General features: G+C 38.1%; 1 protein-coding gene across 1 annotated transcript in view; it reads left to right on the forward strand.

Moving 5' to 3' along the window:
* Positions 1-492, forward strand: part of LOC119594578 (xylosyltransferase oxt-like) — a gene marked incomplete at its 3' end in the record, with an annotated part of 30,183 nt that extends 29,691 nt beyond the window's left edge. The window contains 1 exon segment of the mRNA XM_037943615.1: positions 322-492. Within this exon segment, the coding sequence (XP_037799543.1) occupies positions 322-492 (171 nt within the window).
* Between the last annotated feature and the right edge of the window lie 64 nt (positions 493-556).

Raw genomic sequence — 556 nt, forward strand, 5'->3', positions numbered from 1 at the left:
GAGGACTTGGATCAAATTTATCATTTATAATATCATCCATAGTTAAACTTTTCAGAGACTTTCTTGTAATTTTATTTATATTATGAATACTTAAATTTTCCTGTGGCACATATACAGACGTTCAAATGTATTTACTTGAAAGCAGTTGTATATCTTTTCAGTGGTTCTAGTCATTTTGTGTATATTGAAGAACACATATTTTTTCCCCCAGTTGATATCCAGTTTCCTATTAATAACCTCGTCAGAATCACAAAGAGAAAGGATTAATAGCTGATGACAAAACAAAAAGCAAAGTAGAAAAGGAAATTCTTTTCCTTTCAGAACTCTGCATAAGGGGCCCTCTGAACCGTACACTGAGGATGATGTGAGCCACTACAGCGTCCTCCTGAACCTGGGCTATCCTGGCAACAGCTCGGCACTGGAGGTCTCGGCAACCCACGCCCTCCTTTACGGACCCCAGCTTTCCAAGTGGATCGATGAGCTAGTCACCAGGTTTTTATTTCATGTTTTTTCTTCTTCTCTGTTATAGGTGTAATTGTTGTTGGTGGTTGTTTAT

The sequence above is a fragment of the Penaeus monodon genome, chromosome 34, assembly GCF_015228065.2.
Source record: "Penaeus monodon isolate SGIC_2016 chromosome 34, NSTDA_Pmon_1, whole genome shotgun sequence".
Lineage (NCBI taxonomy): Eukaryota > Metazoa > Arthropoda > Malacostraca > Decapoda > Penaeidae > Penaeus > Penaeus monodon.